This window comes from Triturus cristatus, chromosome 6, assembly GCF_964204655.1.
Source record: "Triturus cristatus chromosome 6, aTriCri1.1, whole genome shotgun sequence".
NCBI classification, from domain to species: Eukaryota; Metazoa; Chordata; class Amphibia; order Caudata; family Salamandridae; genus Triturus; species Triturus cristatus.
In genome coordinates, this window is record NC_140589.1 from 585,049,971 (window position 1) to 585,075,322 (window position 25,352).

At 47.5% G+C, this 25,352-nt stretch overlaps 1 protein-coding gene across 3 annotated transcripts in view; it reads right to left on the bottom strand.

Moving 5' to 3' along the window:
• Positions 1–25,352, bottom strand: part of PGM3 (phosphoglucomutase 3) — a 271,507-nt gene that overhangs the window by 179,465 nt on the left and 66,690 nt on the right. For all 3 annotated transcript variants that reach the window (XM_085611024.1, XM_085611025.1, XM_085611026.1), the window contains exon 3: positions 15,550–15,734. In XM_085611024.1, the coding sequence (XP_085467150.1) occupies positions 15,550–15,734 (185 nt within the window). The remainder of the gene's footprint in view (positions 1–15,549; positions 15,735–25,352) is intronic.

Below are 25,352 nucleotides of genomic sequence, written 5' to 3' on the forward strand. Positions count from 1 at the left end.
GTCAACAAATCTATTTCTGCTTTCCTCAGAGACTATGGTATGGGTTCTATATACCACAACAACTTGCGTTACAACATGCAAGACATTTATAGAGGAGATGGTGTACACTTCACTGATGAAGGCAACAGAGTTTTCCTCTTGAACTTTAGACTCTGCATCGGTACTTACTTGTAGGTACCAAAAAATACACAATAAACACAAGCGCTCTTTTTAGAGCCACCTTATATCTTTTCACTTAATTGCGAATTTTTATTATTTTTTTGTTTTTAAAAAAAGTTCGGGTGGGCGCTGGGTGCGCGCACTCGCCGATATTTTTTTTCAAAATATAAATCTTTTTTTTTGCCCTACAAGGTCCTACTGTGACCCCCTTACAATGCCTAGTGGGTCAATATCTTCCCACTCTGCCCCCTTTTCACGTTCTCCCCCTTTGTTTATCACCCCCTCTTTATGCGAGAGACAAAATGGCGGCCGCCGCTTCCTGATTTCCACCGATTCGAATGTTTACTGACATCTAACAACCAATAAGAAGTGCGCTCGCGCACGGCAGGGTGCGCGCACAGGACTTGCTCAGTGCGCGCAACCTGCGCGCGTACAGATATATATATTGATTTAAATGCCAATTTCTCAGGAAATACTGAACAGATTTACACCAAACCTGCAAAAGGCACTTCATGGACCTTATGGCTACCTCTCTGCCAAATTTCACATAATTCTGTTCAGCCGTTCGGGCTGTAGCTGCGACTAAAGTCCCTATGGAAAAATGCATGGGGAAAACGCGTTTTGGGACCCCCCTTTTTTCTCGGCCCCCGCTTGACGAATCACCCCGAAACTTTCAGGGTAGGAGCTGAGCGCCCCATTAGTTTTGAAAATTTTGCGAGGATTTGTCTACCGGCGCCAAAGTTATTCAAAATAGAATTTTGAGATTTCCTATGGAAACACGGTCCTAACTATAACTACCTACTGGCGACTGCCAGTAGGTTATATATATATATATATAACTGTAATATGTAACTTTTTTCCCTGTTCTGGAAGCAAGTTGAGAATTTTGAGCAGTAGTATAAATACATGAAAGAGTATTAATGTGTGGCTGTACAAAGGATGACTTTTTCTTTGTTTGCATGAAATCATTGCTGGTTACATAATGCAAAGAAACAATTGACCATAAAAGACTACACTACTCTGCCAATGGAGGAAAACTCACATGTTCACATCAAAAAGTACTGAAACTAGGGGAAATCAAATTAATTATTTTACTTCCTCATTTGAGGAGAGTAATTTTACAGTCTTCAAAATCAGTGAAATGAGTGACCAATAGCAGGGCTATCTTCTTTAGGTAAACTATTGAAATGAGCTGTGGATGCTCAGTTGCAACCACTTCCTGTACCTGTAAGATCTTGGTCAGGCAGATGTATGCCCCAGCAAGTAAACAGAAGATGTTTCTGTTGTTGGTTGTAGCCTAAAATCTGAAGGCCTGCGAGTGGCAGCAGGAATTTGATATTGTAAGAATTCTCAGTATCTACGGACAGGGTTTGCCATGCTGGACCTCCAGGGTATCAGTAAATGATTGGTGTCTGTGATCTGGGTTTGGTTGGAGAAGTAGGATTATTTATTTTATTGACTTCAATTCAGAAGAAGCTGCAAGGCCTCCATTTGAGTCAAAAGCCAACTATTATGCTTAAGGTCTGCTTAAAGTTTCATGGAGTTCTTCCCCTTTTTATAGTGTCCATCAGGGGTGGTTAACAGTCTTCAACACAGCTTTTAATATCAGAATGCAAATGATAACCACATCCTCCGGTGTCATGATCCCATATTTTGAGTGATCATTTAGCTGTAATAATCCGAAATCGAATGAAGTACAACCCTCCAAATGGATTTTCTTTTCCCTTTTGTAACACCATGTGGCCCTATGTATTTGGGCTTTGTCCTGCACCTGCGATCTAGGTTCAGAATATAGGAGTGGTTCTGGAAAGGACTTGGGTAGATAGATAGGTAAAAGAGGTGAAAGAGTGAGGATATTTAAAATTGAAGTTGATTGGTAAAGCTTTTAAAGCCACTTGCAAGTGGCCATTCTGTTGGTATTTGCAGGTATGTCGGTGATGGGAAATGTATCATTTGTAAAAGCTATGCAATCACGGCCTGCCCTTCGACGTGTGTTTGAAAGCCTTGGTTTGAATTACTGGTGGCATCAAAGTGCCATTTCAGGTAGGGAGGGTGAGACTACTTCAGGGACAAGGTTGCCTCTCCACCACAGATGAAATCTAAGACTGAGAAGGGAAAGCAGCAGTCATTAATTGAGGAAACAGTAAAGATTATATACTTTGAAATACAAGGTGGAGAGGAAGTGGTCAGAGTGATTAAAGGTTGTTACAATTTAGTGTGTTGCAGTAGAGGAATTAGAAGGAGCAGCAGTGCCATTCCAGGTACATTTGAAAGTAATGTCTGGATATAGAGTGAAGCCCGAGGTGGATGGTGGGGAGAGAGGAAAATGTTACCAAGAAGCATGTATTTCAATTAGTAAAGCAATGCTCTAGGTGCTGGAGACTATCAGTAAAGCACCTCTTCACTGGCAACTGTAATCAAGTTTGTTGCCAGAGATCAGAGATGCAAGCAAAGCAGCAGCTATTTTAAAAGAGATAGCGAACAGGCTTCAATATTGCAAGGATGGATTACAACAGGAACTGAAACCTTACAGAGATACAAAAGTGTAATGCAAATATTGTATTAAATTGGAATTTTCATACAGCTTTCCAAACAACTGTGAAATCTGAAATGCTTTTCCGGTGATGGGATTGCCTTATTTACCTTGAGCCGCATACTTCATATCCCTGGCGTGGCCACGTAGTGCTTCAATTTGCATCTGGGTCCTAGGAGCCCATCAGAATGCATGGTTGAAAGGGCGAGGTTTATGGTTTGGCCTATGTGGGTCATGATGGTGATGTGTTTGATGATGTGGTTGTTGTATAGCATGGTCAATGTCCTGTCACAGAGAGTGTTACTATGGTAAACATCCTTTACCACAAATACTTTTCCCAGCAGGGAATTACAACGCGGTCTTTACAATGAACGTGTTGTAACCACGGATACCATTACTCTGCATGTCGGAACAACGACTTGCGAAGGGGGTGGAAGGTGCTGGATTTAAAATCCAACACCTTCCCTACTGCTGCACATACTGGAGTTGGAATAGTAAATTATACTATTCCTACATCCAAAGCGCCCCCTCCAATGACTTGCGGGGTAATGGTATGCGTGGTTACAACGCGGTCGCTGTAACGACGGCGTTGTAATTGCCTACGGGGAAAAAGAATGTGTTAAAAAGAGGTAGATTTGTGTTACTATAGATGTGGCTATGCATGCAAGTCCTTACCATCATATGGAGACACTACCATTGAAGTATATCAGTGGGGTTGACTAAGAGATAGGGAGCTCACTAAGTACCATTAGTTGGAAGCACTCTCGAACCACTAAGCAGAATTATATGGAACCTACTCAGGAGCAACAGAAAAGCAACACAATGAAAGCATTACTAGACCATCAAGAAGTTTTATAAGGAGCATTACAAGGAGGTTCACAATCTATTAGATGCACTTTTAAATTAACAAGGAAAACTATACAGGTTACACCAAGGAGAAACAAATATATTTGAAGCAAGAATGGAAAAGTTCAGGTACAGTGAAGAAAAGAAAAAGATATATAAGCAGCAGCCCACTTTCATTCTCCGTGGTCCACACAATAACTAAATCAGTGGTTATTTTTGTTCAAAAAGATCTGCCTGTACATCCTGCATCTACCTTCACCTCAATGGCACAGACACCTGGCAATATAGCCCTTTGCCAACAGCATTTCTCTCAGGAAGGGAAGCAGTTTTAAAAAAAAAACTCGCCATTATAACCTTCCTAAACACAACACCGTACAACCATTGAAGAACCAATAACATGTGAGGCTAGTTAATTGTAACTCTCAACTCGACTATAAATCACAAACTATGGCAAGCCTATCTGCTTTGTACACCTAATTCATTATTATTATTCAAAGTGTAATTAAAGATGTTGCTCAATAAATCTTGTCAATTTATGTTCATGCTACAACTGCTCCATTATAAATAAATGTTCATAATATACAAGTGTTGTGTGTTCATATCAATAGAATTCATGCATTCCTTCATTCAGTTACATAGAACACAATTTATTCACGTATACAGTAAATTAAATAGTAGCAGGTATGCAGGTCTCGTACTTAAGGTCTGCTAGAAAAAACAGAAAGTGAAGGCAGCGGCTAGGGGACATCTGGAGGAATAGACTCGCTAGGTAGGTAAGTTTGCAGAGAAGTGAGAGTCTAAGCCTATGTGAGACAGGCTATGATGCATATGCGGAGAGTAGGGATCAGAGGTATAATTAAAGATGCATATTATTGTACACAAACAACAACGTCAATAAAATGTAAAAACCTGGAGGCAGTAATAGAATTATTTTTTTTTAGAGAGAGTTTAATATAGCGCTGGCAGGACCCATGGTTATCAGAGCGCTTTACAACATGTACACAGGCAATAAGAAAAACAGACAGAACAAATGGACAGTCATTCGGAAGGAAGGTAACAGAGTCGAGAGCTACTTGATTGTAGCTACGGTGTATTGTTCAGAAGGTTAAAGGTGCCAAGCGAGGAGTGGATCATGTAGTTAGAAGTTGCATTTTTTATTTTTATTTGTTGGAAGCGGTTGTGAAAAAAACCAAAGATGTAAACCATTTCAGCACCATGCCGTCCACTCCAATCCGTTGTTTAAGGGTTTTAAGAAGAAGTTTATGGTCCACCGTGTCGAAGGCCGCAGATAGGTCTAGGATAATGAGCATGCAGCAACGGCCTGTATCCATACATTTGTGGATGTCATCTGCTATATTTAGTAAGGCTGTTTCTGTGCAACAGCCATTTGGTGAGAATCCAGGAGTTTTTAAGTGCCAAAGTGCTTGGTGAGTTGGAGTAGGACACATTTCTCGAGAATTTTGGCCAGGAAAGGCAGGTTTGAGATTGGCCTGAAGTTGTTAAGGTCCTCAGGGTCTAATCTCGTTTTTCTTTTTTTTAGTAGTGGAGAGACTTGGCCAAGTTTTAGGCAGTCTGGCATGACCCCCGTGCTTATTATCATCATCCGGAGGGGGGTAATGACGTGATCGAGATTTATTGCCACGGAGGCCGGAAGGGGGTCTGCGAACTGGAAGGAGGGCTTTGAATTCGCAATTAGTTTAGAGATGTCCATTTCTGTGAGTGGGTTAAATGCTTTCCAGCAATTAAGGGTAGAGTGGGATCCTAGGATGTGGTTGCCCTCATTTGTCTCAGGATGAGGGATGCCTACTCTGGAGTCAGAGGGGAGCAGGGTGGGACTTTTTGTATCTGTGGTGTGGAGGGTGATTATGGTAGATACTTGTGTGAGACATTCAAGAGAGGACTCGATCATCGTGATTTTCTCATCAAATAATCTGGCAAATTCATCGCAGCGTTCTTTGGAGCCCTAAAGGGCTTTAGCGGGGGGTTTGGAAGTCTTGTTTTTTATGATGTTGAAAAGGTCTTTCGGATGATTTATTGCATCGTCAAGGGTGCTGTGGAAAAAGGCTGCTTTTTCTTTGATGATGTGTTTTTTATATGTTCTGCTCTGAGTTGGTGAAGGTGAATTAAGTAAGGGTTTGCTCGCCAGAGTCTTTATGCAGCTCTGAGTTACCCTCTTTCTGTGTTGAGATCACGAAGGGGTGTCTTTAATCCTTTTTAGTTTCAGAGGGGCTAATTGGTCTAGGATGGCTGACATCGTAGAGCTAAAGTGTGTTGTGAGTTCATTCGTTGAGAGGTTGTCTGTTGTTGTAGGGAAGGCTAGAGATCATTTTTACTTCCAGATCAGTTAGGGGAACCTGACTTAAGTTTCTGGTCCACTGGTGGGTTTTCTTAGTTTAGATGGGGGTATGGCTCTTCCAGGTTTAAGTGGAACAGGATGATGCGGTGGTCCAACCAGTCAACTGGGAGGATGCTACTGATGGTTATCGTCTTCTCCTGGGTTATAATGGCGTCAAGGGTTGAGCCTCTGTTGTGGGTTTGCTCTTTGCGTTGTTGGAGAAGGTTGGACTCAAGTAAAAGTTTAAGGATTGGATTAGTGTGCTTTTCTCATCATTCCGATGGAGGTTGAAATCACTTAGGTTTATGTTGTTGGCATCTGAGAGCGCGCAGTGTGTTACCAGGTCTGATAGGTGATCGTGGAAGGGGCGAGTGTTGCCAGGAGGGTGGTAGAAGAGGTCTCAATTTGTGGTTTTATTATTTTTCATCCGTATAGTAGTGCTGAGATATTCAAAAGTGAATGACTGGGGTGGGGATGGCAGACTGTGTGAGAGAGGCGTCATGTCATGTGTCGCTGCTGGCAATTCATATGTAAAAGCAGTGTGTAACGCCCTGAACGTCTCAGGATCGTTTAACAGACACGATAATGAGAACGCAACCACTTGTGAAGGTTTAGTTATTTTAATGAAGGCAAAAATAATACAAGGAATAAACAAAGGTTATAGTCACTGGAATCCTCCAGGCTAAGTACGTTACCAGCCCACAGCACGGATGGTCCTAACCGTCCTCTGCATATACGCCGATCCCGGCGTATGCCAACAGAGGGCAGAAATGAAATGGCCGACTATGCCAATCGGTAGGCTGTGAGGGGGCACGAAGAGTGTTGGGGAGAATCGAGGAGTCAGGGAAACACCCAGCCGGGGTCTCTACCTGAAGGGAGCAGCCACTCAACCTCTTCCTCAGACTGCACCGGGACGCGGAGTCACCTCCTGGTGATGCGTCACTGATACCCCAATCACAAGCAAAGAAGACTGAACCGAGAGCAGCCGCTCGATCGATCCTGTGGACTTCCGAGTCTGTAACGCGGCAAACACCTCCTGGTGTGCGTTACAGCTGGCAGTCCCTGTATCTCTGGTCGGGCTGGGAGTTACGACTCCAACCAGCAAAAGCGCCACTGCGCTTTGACTCAGCCGAGTCAAAAAGCGAAGCTCAATGGTTATCCAGTAGAGCTTCCGGGTCCTTCACAGGTGACGATGGGGCAAGACACTGCCCAGGGAGTAACGACTCGACCTACCTCCGTTCTTGCCTTACTGGAGCACCACTCCGGAACACTGCTCTTCACTAAGCAGGTACGTCGGTGTAAACACGATATCCGACAGCGTTGTACCTCCCGGTTCCTCCCTTTATAGGGCGTGTTTTCCTTGAGTTATGTAACATCTCTCCTGTTTACATAAGGGCGTGTTTTCCTTGAGTTATGTAACAGCTCTCCTGTTTACATAAGGGCGTGCTTTCCTTGAGTTATGTAACAGCTCTCCTGTTTACATAAGGGCGTGTTTTCCTTGAGTTATGTAACAGCTCTCCTGTTTACATAACCTCTCAACCGCTAAGCATCCTGGGAGATGTAGTCCGTTTTCGCTGGTTACCGTTTTCCTCCCCTCGCATGACAGGAATTCTTGACACAGTGAACAGCCAAAGGTCCACGATCTAAACTTGACAGGGGTGCTTCTTTCAGCAGGTGTATTGACAGTGGTATGGAAGTGGAGTTCTGGGAGGTACATCCACCAGAAAAATATTCACAGAATAAGATAGCCAATTTTTATTTGGAGGGGGATAACACTCTGAGGCGATTCCATTGGCATCCAAAGACTGAACTATCATGGAAAGGCAGACCTGGGTTAAGCAAGGTGTGGAGGATGAGCAGTGCCCCTAGGGGTGAAAGTCCTTCACAGACGCAGCCAGCCAAGGGAAGAGAGGATAAAAATAGTATGTTGGGTTTGAAGGGCAATCAGCAACGGCTGCACATTTCTCACTTCTGATCTAAAAAGTATCCCCTCTAAACTACCGTCGTACGTGCAAGGAAACAATGGGATCATGTGATCCAATTTTTACCATTGTATGTATGACTATACTCTAGAGGGGATACTTTTTATGGTTCAATTCTTTTTATTAAACAATGCAGAAGGTAAGCTTGCATTAAACGGGCTGCGCAGAGCCCACCATAGAGATTGATTAGTGCATTGTTATTACAAAAATCAACAAATAACTGGTGCAATCCCTCCCACCACCCCGAGAGAAAAGAAAAAGGAGGAAAACGTGAAGAGAACCAGCCCCCACCCTCCCCCGGTCCATTCCTTTTGTGCGACGTCGCACCAAGCGGGGTTTCGTTCATGAGGCTAAGCTAGCCTAAGTGGAGGAGTCTGGTGCAGTCAGGCGCAAGAGGCGTAAGTATCTCAGGCAAGATAGTTCCTGGAATTCTGGTGTAAGCAGAGCGAGGAACGGCTGCCAGAGGTCGTTAAAGGAGGGGCCATTCCCAGCTAAGGTAGGAGATTTTTTCCATGCCCAATACGTGCCACAATCGCTGGTGCCATCCAGAATGTGCAGGAATGCGAGGTGTCCACCAATGAACCAATATGTTCTGAATGGCCATAACCAGTGCTATGGCTATCTGTTTCCCTCGCCTAGATTTCACAGGGTAGGTAAGTGGATTAGGAATCTCTTAAAGGACATATGCGGGGAATCTAGGAAGTTCGGTGTCAAGGTATTTGTCTACGTTACAACAAACAAATGATGGACGGAATGCTGACAATGCAGACATTCTCCCCCAGTCAAGAGATCTGGGTTAAATCCATCGTTCATTTGCCCACTACGCCACCCCAGTTCAGACATGGCCATATGCAAATCAGTCTTGACCCTGTGCCTCATGGGAACAGTCCAGCCCGAACTACCAAGCCATGTCTTCCCTGGACCGGAATCAAGCATCCTAGGACCGGTTTCTGGCTATCAGCCGTCATCAGCCAGGATAGCTTGACTCCAGTGGCGTAGTGAGCACGGGTCCCACGTCTGGGAATACCCATCCCACTTAGGGCGAAAAGCGTTACAACAAACAAATGATGGACGGAATGCTGGCCATGTCTGAACTGGGGTTGCGTAGTGGGCAAAAGAACGATGGATTTAACCCAGATCTCTTGACTGGGGGAGAATGTCTGCATTGTCAGCATTCCGTCCATCATTTGTTTGTTGTAACGATTTTCGCCCTAAGTGGGATGGGTATTCCCAGACGTGGGACCCGTGCTCACTACGCCACTGGAGTCAAGCTATCCTGGCTGATGACGGCTGATAGCCAGAAACCAGTCCTAGGATGCTTGATTCCGGTCCAGGGAAGACATGGCTTGGCAGTTCGGGCTGGACTGTTCCCATGAGGCACAGGGTCAAGACTGATTTGCATATGGCCATGTCTGAACTGGGGTGGCGTAGTGGGCAAAAGAACGATGGATTTAACCCAGATCTCTTGACTGGGGGAGAATGTCTGCATTGTCAGCATTCCATCCATCATTTGTTTGTTGTAAAGTTATTTGTCTACATCGTCAAGTATTTGCGTCTAGTAAGTCCAGTTCGCAATCCCAGAGAAGGTGAACCAGTGTACCCCTCTTCCCGCAGCCTTTCCAACAATCAGGGCTCAGTTTTGCGTAAGCTTGGTGTAGTCTCTCAGGGGTGTAGTGCCAGTAACAGACAAGCTTAGTGAATGTTTCAGTGATGCTTACATGTATTGCTGTGTAGCGTGCTCTATAACATGCACCTTACCATTCCTCAGGACTAAGACTACGTTCAAGATCCCTCTCCCAATGCGCACGACCCGCATGATAAGTGTGCGTATATCGGGACAAAAGTATCTTATACAGATCGGAGATCAGCTTCTTGTCCGAAGTCCATGTAATGAGCCACCGTTCATAGGGAGATAGAAGCCGAGACGCCTGTATGCGACTGCCAGGGTACATAGCCCAATGTTGCACTTGTAAGTAGTGCAAGCGTTCGGATTCTGGGAGGCCGTAAGCAGCTCTGAGCTGCGAGAAGGGTATAATGTCACCTTTAGCAAATAAAAGGCCTAAGGCTCGACATTTCGGCCACTCTCCACAATGAAAAGGACTGCGGACCTATCCCGGGGCTAAAATCTGGGTTATCAAACAGTGATGTAAGTGGAGAAGGGAAGGTTGTTAGGTTGTGGCGTATGTTGGTCCGATCCCAGACTGTGAGGGTTGTGCGAGTCACCTGTGAAGCGTATAAGTTGGAGGGACGGTAGGGCTTCGGGAGAAAGGGAATTTTCATGAGGAATGTGCCCGCGACCGCACGGTCTTGAAAGAGCCAGTGCTTCTCGGATTCCGCCCGGCTCCATTCGACCAAGTGTCGAAGCTGTGCAGATTTATAGTAGAGCGTGAGGTCCGGGACCCCAAGACCTCCTTCATGGGGAGGGAGAAAGCAGACTAACCTTTTCATTTTTGGTTTGCGCCCTTGCCAAATAAAGTGAGAGAGTTCCGATTGCACCTTGTGTAGCCAACCGGCTCGGGGCGGTAAGGGGAGCATCTGAAAGAGATACTGGATTTTGGGGTGAATCGTCATTTTAATAGCCGTGACACGTCCCAACCACGAAATCTGATAGTGTTTCCATCTCCGCAACTCGGTGCGTATGTGAGTATGGAGGCGGGACTAGTTAGCCGCCTGCATGGCCTGTAGGGTCGGGGCCAAATGGATACCCAAGTAAGAGACGATGTCGTCCGACTATTGCAGGTTTGCCCGCTCCTGAGGTGACAGAGAGCGGTTCAACGCGGTAGATGTTGTCAAGTTCACCTTAAACCCAGAGGCATTCGCGAAGGTGTCCAGTTCCTCCAGATAAGTCCCTAAGGCTGTCCCTGGGTTTGCTAAGGTGACTAGCACATCATCCACATAGAGACTTATAGTGTGGGTGTCCCCTTCGAAGCAAATGCCAGTGATCTGAGGATGGTCCCTAACTCTCTGCGCCATTGTCTCCATGTAGTGGGTGAAGACAAGGGCGACAAGGGGCACACTTGCCTCGTGCCCCTACTGATGGGAAATGGGGTATACGTGTGCCCATTGATCTAGACGGTAGCTGTGGGTGACCGGTAGCAGTTAAAAATGTGCGTCTGCATCTTCTCCCCCAGGCCAACATGAGCCAGTGCCTGTTCGAGATAGGGTCCGTCGTGGATACGGGAGGCCTTCTCTATGAGGTGTGAGACACGTTAATAAATCCAGCCTAATCGGGGTCCACAAGTCCCGGCATGTAGGGGGCAAGCCGGCCGGCCAAAATTCCAGTATAGAGCTTCAGATAGATGTTCAGAATCAAAATGGGTCGGTATGACCCGCATTCTGTCTTGTCTTTCCCTGGCTTAGGAATAACGGCTATCGCCGCCTCCAACATGGAGGAGGGAATTGCCCCGGGAGCTGCAAAGGAGTTGAAGAGCCGGATGAGCAGGGGAATAAGCGTTGAGCAGAACTGCTGATAAAAGTGCGCTGTGTAGCCATCAGAGCCAGGTGATTTGCCCAGCTTCAAGCGAGCAATGGCTGCTATGACTTCCTCTGGTCTGATCTCCCTCTCTATATGGGCTGCCTGTTCTGGCGTGAGGGTGGGAAGCCGAGCCTGTGCTAAGTACGCATCTAAATCCGCCTTTTCCAAAGGCTGTTCATCATAGAGTTGGGCATAATAGTTGCGGAAGACCTCTGCAATAGCCTCGTCGTCCGAGTAGGACTGGCCCGTGCGGTACATAATCTCCTGCACTGCTTTGACTTGTCGCGCCTCCCGGATTGTATTCGCAAGTAGTCGCCCACATTTGTGACTTCCACTGGGGCGTGATCAGACAAAGCCGCCGCCAATATGTCGGTGGAGAGCGTGGCATCCCGGAGAGCCTTCTAACCCAAGAAATAATCTAACCTGGCATATGTTTTGTGTGCGTTAGAGTAGTATGAAAATTCACGTGTTCTAGGGTGATGTTGTCTCCACAGGTCTGTAAGTCCTAAGTCATGTAGTCTGGTGAGTCCCGAGGGCGAAAGGGCGCCAACCTGGCTTGTGCGCTGTGCTGATTTATCTAAATCATTATCGAACACCAAGTTGAGGTCTACCCCAATCAATTTGTGATGTTCCTGAGTTGCAATAGCTTCAGCAAGAGCCTTGTGTAAGAATCGTTCTTGACCCTCATTAGGAGCGTAGATGGACCCCACTGGTAAAGAAAGGCCTCCAATGGTGAATTGGTAGGTGAGAAGTCTACCTTTTATCTCAACCCCTTTCTGCACTGCCTTCTCCTGAAAGGCACTAGAAACTAAGATAGCTACCCCTGCCGTCTTGGTGGGTTTGGAAGAAAAGAATTGTGTTGGGTAGGCACGGGACCTTAGTCGGTGACAGGCCTTGGGAAGCAAGTGTATCTCTTCAAGGAAGCAAATATCCGCCCCGTACTGTCCAGGTAGGAAAGGAGTGCCCAGCGTTTGATGGGGTTGTTAAGCCCTCTCACATTGAGAGCGAGAACCTTAACTGAAGATGGTGGCATCTACTACTTCAAAAAGGGGTGTAGCACCGCTCAGTAGCATCAGAAGAGCAAGAATCCAGGTGAAGCCTATAAGGCCGACCCTGAACGCCAGCGCAGGAACATGGAAGCAATGGCACCACATGGACCAGGGACCCCCAAAGGAAAGAGAACAGAAGAAGGGAGTAAGTAAAGAGAATAATGGAACAGAAATCTGCAAGAAATAGAACAGAAAAAACAAGGCAAAAGTAAACACCCCAGATATATGAAACAGAAAAAACATGGCAGCTCGGTTGTTAGTCCGTCATCCAGGGATGAACAGAAGAGAGAAATCAGTTGGGTTATCGTGTAGCCTCTATCAGCCCAAACCCCCCTCTCCCCCAACCACCCAATGCCTTAAAGGAAGGATTTGCCACGGTAACCCGGCACAGTCACATGGTTGACGTCTTGGCCTAGGCTTCTGGCAGGGCCTCCATGCTCCTTCTTGACCACCGTGGGGTCCGGAGGCTGGATGCGGCGTCATCGTCTCTGTTGTCTCCACTTCGGTCGATCATCAGGGGCTCCCCGATCGGAACGTTCTCCCTCGTCCGTGTCCTCCAGGATGGGGATTCCCAAAAGTTTGCTTGCTTCAGAGAGGGAACGGAGTTGGAACAATTTGCTATCGTGCCGGAATTTGAGGCTGAACGGATGCCCCCAAGAGTAAGGGATATTGCATTGACGGAGGGCCTCTGTGATAGCAGCGAGGTCCTGATACGGAGTGGGTGTTTGGTTGCGGAAGGAGATCTGTGGGAGCGAGCAGGCTTTGCGCAAGATTTCTTCCTTGGTGTGGAAGTCCTGGACGCAGACCAGAATGTCAGCAGGGGGTGCCATGGCCACCCTGGGTGGACCTACTCTGTGCGCACGGTCTAGTTTAAGATCAGTGTCTAGTGGGTTGCCCAGGATATGATTGAAGAGCTCTCGCACGCATTTAAAGATATTGCCAGCTTCTTCATTGGTGCACACTCCTCTGATCCTAATGTTATGGCGGCGGGAGCGATTCTCAAGGTCCTCTAGATGAGATTGAACGTCGACCTGTTGTTCATGTATTTGTATTACCTCCTGTTGCATGGTCGTCAGCTCTGTATCCCTGGAATCGCTCCGGACCTCCAATGTCGCTACCCTCTCCCCTATATCGTCCATCTCTTTGCGAATGTCCTTGATCTCCGCTGTGAGGTCACGTTTCACGGTCGGCAGATCATCTCGCAGGGCAGCGAACAGGGATTCCAAAAAGGCCCGCGTCACTGGTGCATCTGCTGAGGCCGCCATCTGTGCCGCCACGCCCAGCCATCCTGAATCTCCGGACCCTTCTCCCTGTGCCTTGGCGAACAGATCCTGGAGTGATTTTTCCAGTGTGGTAGACTTGTCCTTTTCTCCCTCTGGTGGATGTCATGCTAGTCGCGCCCCTCCCCACCTGCACCAGCAGACCAAAGGGCGGCAGTCACTGCGGCACAGCGTCAATCGGCTCGGCGGCTAACGCTGTCTCTCCATGGCCAGCTCATCGGGCACCAACAATGAGTCTCGTCTGGGGTGAGAGATTACCGCTGCTAACGATCCGCCGTCCTCTATATGGGGTACCTGGCGTCCGCGCTGACCTGGCTCAAGAAGGGCGATGTTGCAATGCAATGGGAGCTAGAAGAAACCAAGGAGGCAAGGGCCGCCGTCCGTTGTCTGTGTGTCACCACTCCCGGTGGAAGGCAGAGCTATGTGGGGGGAGATCCGAGCTATGGTAATACAGGGCCGCCCAGTCACCAGCAGGCGCAGGGTTCTGTCGGCAAGATGAGTCCCGTCCCCACCCTGTGGGACCGCAAAGCGATGCCATCAGTGTCAGGTGGTCTGCTTCACCCTGGGGCCTACCAGCAGGGGGACCGGACCAGCAAGGCCCCCCACAGCAATCCCAGCAAAGTCCACTCTTACGGGCCCCGGGAAGACGCACAACCAGAGGCCTAGCACTTGGATATGTCCACCACATGGCCCCGCCCGACCAGAGTCTCACCAGCAGGTCTCAAACAGTCAAAAGAATGGAGCGGGGGATGCGGGCGGCAGCCTGGCCTACCTGAACAGCTCCTTAGTGCGCTCCGCAAGGCCGAGGGTCCTCCGACGGCCCGCACAGCTCCCCGCCGGTAACAGAGCACTTGTGCGAGTGCGCCGCGTGCACCGTGGCTCGTTGAGAGGGCCGCGACTCTCCCCAAGATGGCGCCAAGTATTCAGCCGCCAGCCGCCGCTGGTGCCATTTGCAAGGCGAGTGCGGCGGAGAGATGTTCCGGGGGCCAGTCGTCGATGCAGAAGGAGGCCTCCTGGTGTAAGCGCTGAGAAAAGCCGGTAGCCTGGGGTCCAAAGTCCAGGTAGGCCTACCACGCAGTCGGTCTGAGTGAGTCCAACAGGCCCCGGGGATTCAGGCCGCAGCAGGGCCCGGGGCCGGCAGCGTGACCCACCACCGCCGCTTCAGGGAACCGTTCATGGGACCAAAGGCCGAAGCGCCTCCCAACGGTCCGCTCGAATGCCCGCTGATTCAGGGCGCATGTGCAAGGCTGGCGTGCGCTTCGTTTCACTCCAGCAAGGCCGCCGGGCTTTGTAAGCTGGCGCCCGGGGCTCCACTGCAAGCCACTGCTGACTCCACTCACCGATCAGAGGTGGCGGGGAATGCCTCCGAGGGTAGCCGGCATCCGAGGCAGGGCTACGTCTCTCCACCTCCTATGGCTCAGGGCCCCAGCTCCCGGGCTACAGTCGTGCTGTCTGCCGCTGCAAACCACTACTCCGGCGTCCGGATCCAGCGTGGGCCAGGAGCTATGAATGCGGTCCGTAAGACCAGGAAGTCGCTATCAGTGGGTCACTGACTGTGCTCGGGTGTTATAGGGCACGATTCAGCCGTTTTCCCTGCGATTTAGGGTCAAAGGCCTGTGCGATTTGCTGGCGGGTGGAGGAGAGAAGGGAGAGCATGTCCTAGCGCTCCGCCATCTTGGCCACGCCGCCGAGGGGATGCTTTTTAGGTCAGAAGTAGTCAGAAAGGGGGACGTACCCCTCCATTCTTGGTCAAAGGATCTCTCTACCCTTTTGGTACCGTCGGATTCCCTGGGCTCTCCAGACTTTTAGGTTTTGAGTGCACATTTCTCACACCTTAAGGATGCTATAAGCAGCAGTGCAAACAGGATGGAAAAGCACCCTCACACCTACCTTGTATCTCGCCCAATAGCAACAAATGCATTTTGGTTCACATTCACGGATTCTTTCTTAACAATGTCCGCCAATACGCTTGACAATTCATGCTCCTCTGCATTTGCTAAAAACGTTGCATACTCTTCCCATGCAGGGGCAAGCATTTCACCCATGGGATCAACCAGCTTCACACCATTATCTTCCTGCAAGAGAAAATGAACTTTAGTGCATGTACATGTTCGTAGAAAAATCATACTTATACAGTTGCGTGATGTGGAGAGCAAGCCACTATGATTAGCTCAGGCAAATGGACCTCAGGCAGTATGGTACTCAGGCAGAAATCGGTGCCAACGAAATGTTGCCACTGTGAGCTTACAACTTGACTTGTGAAGACTCTTATCTAGCGTGAAAACATATCAGTTGGTTGGAGTTAAACCCGAATAGCTCAAAAAGCATTGCCTCCCTCTCTCTTTATCCCTCCCCTCCACTCTCTCTCTCTCCCTCCCTCTCTCCCCCTCCTTACACTCCCCCCCCGTAGGTAGTTATAGTTAGGACCTGGTTTATATTGAAAAATCATTTTGTTCTTTTGAAAAGATGTTCGTTATTTCTTTGAAAAGTTTTATAAAGCGCAAACAAGACCCACAGGTAACACACACTTGGAGAGGGGCCTTTCCAGGGAGACAAGCGACCATGAAGTAGATCTACCATCTATAGGCTAAGCTATGGGGTCTGCTGACAAAGGCCAGAGATCTTTTATTATATAATAATACTTCTTCTTAGCATAGGGAGGGAGGTTAGGCGCTATAGGGCTTTCTCTATTGTCTTTTTATGATGACATCTCCGTTCATGATTTATGGACTGACTGCAATGCTGACAATATTTGTACTATGCATTCTCCTGCTTGTTGTGGCACGTATACTGCATGTTAGGGTACGTTAGTTAAAATAAATATTTTAAACTAATTTGTGTGAGGGTCAGATCTTATTGTGAAAGCGTACAAAAGAGTGACCGAAAAAGTGTGTCTTGTTACCAAGATTCCTGAGAGAACTGGGAGTGTTGTGTTCTAGGGTGCCTAATCATTTGTTTCCCTGTGAGTGAGTAGGAGAGCAAGTAAGGCACTATAGCTAGTCGGTCCTGGGTTCGCAGCGCCAGTTTGATGTAAAAACTAAACAATACCGAGATGAAAGTTGCTGCAATGACTGCAAAGTATGCCTTAGATGGTGAGAACTCTGCTCCTCCATTGGAGATGAGTAGTAACACTCCTCGACAGCCCGGCGGAAGTTACCATAGTGCGAGAGGCACTCCACCAGTGTCTGGAGGCACAAGCAACTGACCCGTTCATTACAGTGGAAACAGCTGACACTTGAGTTGCACCACCTGATAGGCTTCATGAAATACGCCTCCAATTTGAAGGGGATATTAAAAGTACAATTAAGGCGGTCTTTTGAGACAACCTTACTTCTTCCTATGATATTTTGTTGGTGGAGGTTGATTGGCCTCTCTCATTTGTTCTAGCTTCTTCTAAAGGGGAGGATGTTATTCTACCAAGTTTCTCGACTTATGTCTCAAATGAGGCTAAACCAGCATACGCAACGGAGTGGGCGCTAGCATTAGCCCCGACTGTGTATCGTTATCAGGTGGGTTGGGATATGGAGTCCCCAGTACATGAGATTCCTTTGCGTTTAATGCCACAACCTGAACCACAATACCCCATTAAACGTGAAGCAAAAGCTTCCATCTGTGAAATCTTGATCCAATTGGAATATCAGGGTGTAATTGAATCCTGTGTTTCATCCATGAATTATCCTCTTTTTCCGATATCGAAACCGGATGCTTCATATCGTATAGTTTTGTATTACCGTCATTTGAACAGTCATGTTCTTACCTTTGCGGTACAGAACACCCACAGCTCTGTGTTAGTCAATACCATTGTTCGTAAAAAATATAAAACAACTTGATATCTCCAATGTATTTTACAGTCACAGTTTGGCTTCTGAAAGCTGTGACTGGACTGTATTCAGGGCCCTAGGTAATCACAAAAGGTATACTCATTTGCCTATGGGGTATAGCCAGGACTATTCTATGGGGTATAAGAATAGTCTTGGTGCTTTTGCGGCATGCATAGTGTCTCTTTTGCATGACATTGACCCTGATGCATTCTCTTACGTCAATGACATTTATTTGATGGATGATAAATTGATACTGCATCTTGTACGTGTGGATCGCATCATAATGTCTGTTGTTGGCTTGGGGTACAAATTAAACTTTGCCAAGTCGCATATTGCCTGTTTGGCAGTTTTTTTTCTGGGTTACGAACTCACCCATGAAGGTAGGGAGTTCGCCCCCACTTTCTGGAGAAATGTGCTCAATTTCAACCTCCTTCCACTCTTACAAACTTTGCTGGGTTTCCTGAATTTCGCGAGGACATACATTCCTGATTATGCCCAGCGCATCAAACCGCTTTGCTCTTTGATACAACCTTTTTTCTCAGCTTTCTGTTGGCTTCCAGAACATACCACGATTCTTTGGTCCTTGCAGTTGCAACCAACTTCTTGTTAACACAAGACAATTTTACAAATTTGGTCATAAGAATTGTACCAGGTGCGTCCGGTTTCACTTACTTGATGTTTAATGAGGGGGACAGGGTCCCTGTTGCATATAAATCTCATTTGTACACTGCGGCAGAGATGCGTTTCTCTCCTACAGAAAAAATGTTGATGGCGGTTCTGAAAGAATGTGCTCTGGCTCAGGGTAAACACATTTTCATGGTCTCTCCAGTACCTGCTTTAGAGGCAGTTGTGAAAGCTAGTGTCCCGAACACTAAAGCCTTGCATCCATGTTGGATACAATGGGCTAGTTCTTGGACGTCGGCTGATGTCAATTTTATCTTTGACCCGTCTTTGCAGACACAGGAGTTTTTACAATATGAACATGTTCACCCACCTCCACTGTGTTTACTTTCTCTTGATCAGTACCAATGCATTGTTTACACGGATGGATCTGCGCAGCCAGTCATTGGTTCTAATCACGCTTATTCGGCGGCATGTGCAATAGTGGCAGGAAAAATTGTAGATGGGGATTTTAAATCCTCTTTTGGTACACACACAGTCTCTTGGTGACTGCATGGTTCAATTGGCGGAGTTACGTCCTTTGGCTCTTGAATTTGTCGATACAGAAATTCCTACACTTCTAGTGTGCGATTAATTTTACTTTGTACAATCCTTCAATGACAACTTAATTCCTTTGGAAACAAAATGATTTCTGTGATTCTAAAAGTAGCGCAACTAAGCATAAAACGCTTTGGGTGGCCGCTCTTAAGGAACGTTTGCCACTCACACGATATCCATACTTTGGGCCAACAACGTGTGGCACCATACGCTGCTGGTAATGCAGTAGCTTGTTCTGTAGCAGCAGTCACTGGGTCTATGACTACAATTGATGATGATGATATCTTAGCAGCTCCTGATGCTACGAAGGAGGGAACAGAGTTTCCCCAAGGTTTTCCTTCATGTTATAAATACGACTTGTAAATAGATCAAATTCAATTTGCTACTATTCAGCCCATTGGGGATCGGCTGATTCCCAACGAGTACCACAGACTTGCTTTGATCATTACCGCACATGAAGGCGTTGCTTCTGCACATGCTGGTGTGAATGCGACTGTCTCTACTACAGCAGCGTTTTTGGTTGCGTGGTTTATATCAACAGGCACGTAAATATGTTCTTTCTTTTTACATTTGTCAACAAATTAAGCCTTCCACTGTTGCACGTCCACCACATACTTAGCTTTACATCTCTAATCAGCCGTTTGCCTGTATTTATTTGGATCACTGCAGTCCGATGACTTCTGACACTGCTTTTAAACACATCTCAGTTGCAGTGGATTTGTGCACTAGATTCCTCTGGGTTTGGCCTGAACGTAGTGCTGAAGCTCGAACTGTCATTAAAGATTTGCGTGTCTTTGTCAGGACATTTTCTTGTGGCACCTTCCATTCCGACCAAGGTCCTACGTTTGCCTCCAAGGCTTACCGGGAGGCGATGACGTCTCTGAGGGTGCAGGTGCAATATTCCTCTCCATACCGTCCCGAGGGCAATTCAGTTGTGGTGCAGATGAACCGTGACTTAAAACAATCTTTGAAAGCTTGAGTCTTAGGTACTGGCAGGGGTTGGCTGGCTCTTTTGTATGGACTCCAATGTGCACTAAATCTCCCTAGAAGATCTCTAGGTGGGCGGACCCCATAAGAAATGCTCTTTGGCATTAAAACGTTTATGTCAGACCTTGATGGTCTAGACATTGTGGCGGCTGTCGCCACCTTTGATGTAGATAATCATTGTGCTATGTTACAGGATCTACAAAAAGCTCTTGATTCACAAGCAAGAGCCCAGTTGCCTTCCTCTGCAGATGCGGTTGGGATTCCCGTTTCTGGCTGTCTTCCTAAAGTTCGAGTTCTGGTTCGTGAAAAAGTGGAGAAAAAAAAAAAAGAATCTGGTCCATCCTACCGTGCACCGGTCAGAGTCCTTGGCTTGAAAGGCACCCGTACTGTGATCTTGCCTCCTTTACCTGGTCGTAAGAAGAATTGTTACATTTCAATCGAACATGTCAAGTTACACCATCTGGCCGATACTGAATAATATGCCTCAAAGTATTCCACGTCGAGAACTTTCGCTGAACCCGATGGTTTCTGTATCTTCGAATACTCCCCATTAATTACAAGGGGAGATGGAAACCTCAATTAAATTATTACCAGTTTTTCCTTCTACGTCCGCTCCTGCGGATATTAAGTACGATTCTCCTCCAGTTGAAGTCATAATTGACATTCCTGAGAGTACCATACCTGAAACATCTGATGCAGCACATCCACTGTTTCAACTGGGGTCCAGTGGTTATTATATGGATCGTAATAGCTTCTCCTCTGGCACATCTTCCTCGTCATCTTCTGTGCGGGAGATCCCTACCCGTACCGGTGTCTCCATCTCCTGGTTCAAAAAGACTTACTTGGTCCCACCCTGGACATATATCTGGATGGTGCTTACAATGATATTCCTCATCAAGTGGATCGGATTTGTGACTGTTTTTTCTACTCATTAATGGCCATTATTTACCTGAACGCTCTGCTGTGAACTTTGTTGACGGAGTTCTGGCCCCTCATACATCGTCCCACATAATGAAAAGAGACCAAGCCCTGGTCAATAAATCGGCATTCCTGGTTGTTGATTGTATCGTCTGGGATAAAGTTGCTTTCGATATCCATGGCCTGACGGAAATGTTTTACATTCCATATGTCTTCCGCGTTTCCTTCGGAGATGTGGTCTTGCCCGACATTCATTCTGATGACTGGGATGTTCATGGCGTTCATTCGTTATTCTCGGATTTAAAATATTATGTTGCATTTGACACTGAAGATTTGTATTTAAATTCAGCAAATTACGCAGATTTATTTTGTTATCAGCATTATGGCCATCATTTCTTGCACAAGACAAAAACACAAAGACCCTTTTTAGGTCTCGCCTACGCAGCGCGCATGTGCTGCATAGGAGGGCCTTTAGCCGTTGCTCTGCTCTTTTTGAAGCACATTCTGGTGCTTGTGGCGGCATCCACCTTGCGGGAGTGAGCAGCGGCGTGCATACTAATTGGCTGTTGCTCGCTCCTGCAAGGCGGATGGTGCCACAAGCATGAGTGTGCTTCAAAACAGTCATTAAGCAGAGTGCGGGCAGCGTTGTTTTTTTAATCTTACCTCCCCCCTTGTTTGTCTTGGTGTATCTTAAGGAAGAATGAAGCTTTATATTGTATTATTTTGGAGATGGTGTATATTTTAAAAACAAACATCTGAGCACTCAAAAAGAAATGCTGTTTTTTTTGTTTTGTACTTACGAATGGTAAAAAAAATAGCGCGGAGCATTTGTTAATTAATTATTTTGAACATTGTGGGAACTTACATGCTAATGCATACATTTACTTTTTTTAAGCTACAAGAATTTGTTTTGTTTAAAAATTCTTGCTACTAGTGTTGTGCTCTCGGCCGCACTCCCTCCACCACTCCCCCCCCTCAGCTGCATTCCTTGCATCCAACGGCGTTTTGCCTACAGGAGCGAGCAGTGCCTCCTTGTTTACATAGAAAGAGTCAGCTTGTCTGCATTACTGAGTATATCGTATGTGTTTTAATTAATCACCCAATAAAGTATTAAACATGAACCCGCAGCTTGGTGGCCTAAAAACTGATCCTGCCACCTGAGTATTTTGATGAACTGCTCTACCTCTCTACCCCTCTCTCTACCCCTCTCTCTACCCCTCTCTCTACCTCTCTCTCTACCTCTCTACCCCTCTACCCCTACCCCTCTTCCCCCTCTCTGCACCTCTCTGCAACCTTTCCCTACCTCTCTGTACACCTCTCTACCCTACCCCCTCCCTATCTCTTTCTACCCCTCTTTACCCCCTCTACCCCTCTCTACCCCGCTCTACCCCTCTCTACCCCGCTCTACCCCTCTACCCCTCTACCCCTCTCCCCCTCTACCCCTCTCCCCCTCTACCTCTCTACCCCTCTCCCTCTCTACCCCTCTCCCTCTCTACCCCTCTCTCTACCTCCTTCTCCCTCTCTCTACCCCTCTCTACCCCTCTCCCTTCCTCTCTCTGCCTCTCTCTCTGCCTCCCTCTCTGCCTCCCTCTCTGCCTCCCTCTCTGCCCCTTTCTCTACCCCTCGCCCTACCTCTACCCCTCGCCCTACCTCTACCCCTCTCCCTACCTCTACCCCTCTCCCTACCTCTACCCCTCTCCCTACCTCTACCCCTCTCCCTACCTCTACCCCTCTCCCTACCTCTACCCCTCTCCCTACCTCTACCCCTCTCCCTACCTCTACACCTCTCCCTACCTCTACACCTCTCTACCCCTCTCCACCCCTCTAACTCTCTCCCTACCTCTCTACCCCTCTCCCTACCTCTCTCTCACAGCATGCATGAAACAGTACCTGATTGGTAGATATGAGCCCCTTGGCAATAATTTTATTCATGAATTATGGTCTTTACCTTTCGCTTAAAGATGTCAACTTGCGGAAAAGGAAGTTTTCCTTACAGGGGAAGACTGCGATTCCACAGTAGGACATTCCTATAACATTTTGGCCCCTAATCTAGCTTGTTTTTTGAAAGGTACCCCAGTCCCAGCTATTATTCCTGTATTAACTTTGCTTTCTAACGGCAGTTATCTTATTTTGAATAACCACGATTGCTGCGGCTTGAAAGCTGGCATCCCGGAAATAATAACAGTTTTTCGAAGAGTTACATGTTGCAACAATGTCCTATTTCCACCCCCGAATGGGATTGTAGATAAATCTCTTTGGCCTTCCATTGGGACTTTGAAAACAAATTTCAATAAACTAAGCAGACTCAAAGCGCTATTGTTTCAACAAGAAGTCGTTCTCACATCGGCTCGAGAGACCTTCGAATTGCAGGTGGTGAACCGCAAGTCAGATAAACTCGGTGCTAAACACGAATCTTCATTTTGGGGAATTAATACACCAAATATTTAATGCGTCTAATATGGAAGGCCTTGCACACTTTTTTTTTAAACTCGTGGGTTCTGACTTTGTTTCTTCCTTTCAGACTATTTTTGGAGTAATTCCGGCTTTTATTCATTCTATTTTTTCCAGCGCCTTTGGAGGGTTTCCCCTGGTGCTTCTGTTGGTCTGAGGCTAGTGGTTCTCCTATTATTGCTTCGCAGTGGATGCTAGATCTGTGGTGCTGCCAAACCCGGTCCAGTTGTAATTGTACCATGATGGTATGTGGCAGCTCTTTAGTTCCATGCCAGCGGAATATTTTGCCATCGATTACTGGCTGACCTTTCTCTATGCCTACTTCACCTGTGTGCAACCTGTGTTTCACTGCCTCCGAAGCACTTTTCAATGGGCCATGGAGGACTGCTTGTACAATACCACCCATGCTGCCCTGGATTACGATCTGCTAATGGGCACACTAAAGGCCCATGACCGGATATGTGCCAGGGGTATGCGTTTGGTGTGCAAGCCTCTGCTCGGACCAATGGCAGACTTGAGTACCTGTGCTCTCTTGCAGCGCCTCACTGACCGCAGTTTCAAGGTTAACGCAGGTTGCCCTGAGATGCTCCAAACAGCTTCTGGATATGAGGAGCATATGTTCGTTCAACCTACTAAACTGGATGGCATGCATTTTTTCGATGGAAGAAATGGACAACGTCCTGGAGTTCATGGAATTCGCTTTTCCAGAAGCATTTTTGAAGTTGATGACTACCTATGAATGGTTAGCAATTTTTTGGAGCGCTCTATTGGCGAAATTTTGGAACAGTACACCCTGGCAGTACCCTTTTTTGCCCCCAAATATACAGGAATTGGCCTGCAACAAATATGTGTTGCCTCTGTTTACCTCTGATTTTTAGGTCGAGCCTAGACAGCGCTTGCGCGGTCTGCAAAACATGTTGTATTGTATTCTATGTGTATTAAAAAATTAACTGCTTTCAATTGCCTGTTGGCTGTGCCATTCGAAAATGTAGCCTTTGTATTGGTGTTGGGTTGTAAAAGTCCCTTCTCTCTTTCTGGCGATTTCACTTAGTGAGTATTTAGTTTCGCCATCACACTGTGTAGCGTGTGATGTCCCCTGTTTACAGAGACGTGCATCTGTTAGCAATAATCCTTATCGTAAATGCAGTCGGACTTCCATTCTAACCTAAAGAAGCTCTGTGGCTTTGTTTCTGTTTCAGTGTGCATCTGTTAGCAAGTATCATTATCTTAACTGCAGTTTCACTTCAATTCTGACCTAAAAAAGCCATGTGCCTTTGTTTATGTTTTAACGTGCATCTCTTATGAATTATCCTGATGGTAACTGCAGTATGACTTTTATTCCAACAGTCAAACTTAAAAATATTTAAAAAACCACGGACCATTTTATTTTACTAATATTAAACATTGCGTGTTATTAATTAAATAATACGGTAGATCGTTTTTAAGTTTCCTTTTCTGTTAAAGTTGTTGGGGTAGGGGGGCGTGGCCAAGCCGAGCTGCAAGATGGCCACCGTGTAACGGGGCTCTGCCGGCCGAACGCCGAATCCGTCAGCCCATCCGTACTATGCCTACATTCTTTGCATAAAAAGCTGCGACGGGGGCTGCCCAGACGTCGAGGCATCGATTCCTGCCTTCTGGACCGAGATCGGTTGCGGCGATCCGGAGCGGTGTCTCCTTTCCGCCCCGGCGGCTGATCTGCTGCCTCCCGGCTGGCGATCCCAGCTACGCAAGTCTCCGGTCGAGGGCCGAGGACCGGAACGCGAGGTGGAACCACTGTGGCCGCCGGCGGAGAACGGACTCTACTGCCGCTGGCGCCCTAGACAACCGGGAGGGATCCCTGGTCGGCGACGATCTCCCTGCCTTCTGGGAATTGGGAGGGCGCGAGCTGGGCTGCCCGGGGGGCTGCGGATGCCTTGCTGCTTTCGCTGGTTCTCCTGGCGGTGCGGCGCGCTTACCTCCTGCCTGTGCCCAGTGCCTGGTTATTGGACTGCGGAGCTCCGCGACCTGCGGAGTGGGTGCCTGCTGGCCGGAAGCCCCGACTGCTGGACACTCGCTGTGTGCCTCTCTGGAGGGCCCGTCCCGACCGCGGACCCGCGCTCGGGGGGCGCTGACGACCTGCTGGGCCTAGCTGCACGTGGATGTCCCTGCTGGCGGCGGGGGCGTCGGGGGCGACGGGGACGGCCGAGAGTAGGAGTGGATTGGGCTTGGAAGACCCGTGAGTTTGGCCGAGGCCGGAGGCCTGTGACGATCCCGTTGGGCCCTCTCCCCCCCCACCCCCCGTTGTGACCCTGGTGGGGT